Genomic DNA, 1965 nt, shown 5'->3' on the forward strand with positions numbered 1-1965 from the left:
GCGGTCCCGTCCCCCCCCCTCGGGGCTCTGTACCCTGGAGATAGCCTCTTGTCCTTCGCTTCGTTCATTTGTATTATACGGTGCCTTGCAGGTGATGCGGCTGGAGGCCCGGGGGCTGCGAGGGGCCGCTCCCTCCGCGGCGCTCTGTACCAGGCCGGTGGGCTCCGGGACTCCTCCGCCGCCGTTAACGAGTAAGATGCTTGTTTCGTCCTGAGCTGTGGTGGGGTGTAAGTAGATGCTGACGTGTGTTCAAGCACTTTTCCTGGCGCTCAGACGGAGCCACCTTCCCCTGCAACCTCGGGAGGTTTCTGTGCCCTGTGATGGTGCCCAGACCAGAAAAGTTTTTTCTGCCTGTCTGAAGTTCAAGTCCGTCTGGTTGTCATTCAGTAGGCAAGAAGAGCTCAGAAATGCTCGATGACCATGTCTCTGAAGAGCTGCTACATAAGCCAAGAAAGTGAAAGGTCATCACCATGTAAACAAGGATTTCTCTTCAAACATACTGCATAGTAAGACAAGTAAAAGTAAAGGTCTGGTAGGAATGGGTCTGCATGGCGTATGTTTATATTCATAGACCATGCTGTGAGCTTGACACTTTTTTCCCGTTTACCTTTGCCTTAATATGTTAGCTGCTGTGATGCTTGACCAGACTTAAGGAGAGCTGTCGTTACATTTGTCTTAATATAAAGACTTTGCAAGTTGCCTGAAATTTGATGGAAATGAGTGTAACAAGTTACTTTTTTTTTAATGAGGTGCAAAATCTGTTTTTGAACTTAAGATGTTCCCCCTTGTATTTTGAAATGTTTGGATTACGAGGGTCAAAAAGCATCCCATTTTACAGAAGGAAGGACTTGCAAGATCTGAGTATCTGCTCCAGGCAACAGTGTTGGGAAGCTGCAGAAAACTGCCATGGCCTTGATGTCCAATACATGGACCTGGGTTTGGATGCTGCAGTGCATTCAACATTCAGAAGTATTTGAACCCCTTCTGTCCCTGACTAAAGTCAAAACATGAATATAAAATTGAAAGATGGATATCCTGTGCAAAATGCTGTTTGTAAATAGAGGCTTACTGATTCAGTGAGTAGAATTCCCATCCCAAATTAGAGATTCAGGTGCTTTAAACAGTAAAGGTCCATGGGACCATATATAGGAGCTATCAGACTTGTTGACAGCTGTTGAAAAGATCACTGAAAGCATAGTTGAATGCAGTCTTTCTGGCTTCTAGTGTTAGCTTCTTAAATGCCAAGGCAAATAAAAGCTTGGTTATTCCATTAAGACAGTCTTTGCTGCACAGATTGATGTAAGCTTGAATAAACAACAAACTGCTTTTTATTGTAATTTTTTTTTGCATTATTTTAAGCGTATTTGAGATGTGCTTTTGCACCAGTTTCTAGATCCATTGTCCTGCATCTCTGATTTCAGAAGGTGTCAGGAGACCTTGTAGGCCGCCTCTTTCAGCTAGCTGCTTCCCCTGAAAGTGGTTAAGGTTAGTTAAGGTCTATAGGGTGCAGCTGTCTTTTTCAGATTGTGGCTGGAGCAGGGTGTGCCAATTTTCTTTGCTTTGATAAAGTGGTCATGTTTACTTATGAAGTCAATGGTGGGGAATAGACCTGTAATTTCTGCATGCGACCTTTCTGAGTGCAAACATATTTTAAACACGTTACGATCATAATACTGATGTTACAAACATCAGTAAGAATGCATATGGCAACAATATTCTTGTTAGCAACTCCTATGTATTGTTCTTTTGGCAAAGCGATGCAAATACAGATGAGGTAGGACAAAGTTTGAAGTACACTAATTAAAGGGTCTGTACCAGTTGTATTAGACTTTATGATTAAAAGCTGAAATGTCTCTTTTTCACATATCCAAATATTACTGTTGGTTTTTTTTTTCCCCATTAGCACCTACTGTTAATGGTCAAGTTGAATGTTTACTTACCTTCTTGGTTTCCTAGGATGTCTTA

The 1965-nt window shown here is 42.6% G+C and overlaps 1 protein-coding gene across 1 annotated transcript in view; it reads left to right on the plus strand.

Moving 5' to 3' along the window:
- Positions 1–91: 91 nt before the first annotated feature.
- The window catches only part of NDUFV3 (NADH dehydrogenase (ubiquinone) flavoprotein 3, 10kDa), a gene marked incomplete at its 5' end in the record, with an annotated part of 8882 nt that continues 7008 nt past the window's right edge, over positions 92–1965 (plus strand). The window contains 2 exons of the mRNA XM_010282041.1: positions 92–177; positions 1104–1111. Of these exons, the coding sequence (XP_010280343.1) occupies positions 92–177; positions 1104–1111 (94 nt within the window). The remainder of the gene's footprint in view (positions 178–1103; positions 1112–1965) is intronic.

The sequence above is a fragment of the Phaethon lepturus genome, unplaced genomic scaffold (assembly GCF_000687285.1).
Source record: "Phaethon lepturus isolate BGI_N335 unplaced genomic scaffold, ASM68728v1 scaffold32612, whole genome shotgun sequence".
Taxonomy (NCBI): Eukaryota; Metazoa; Chordata; class Aves; order Phaethontiformes; family Phaethontidae; genus Phaethon; species Phaethon lepturus.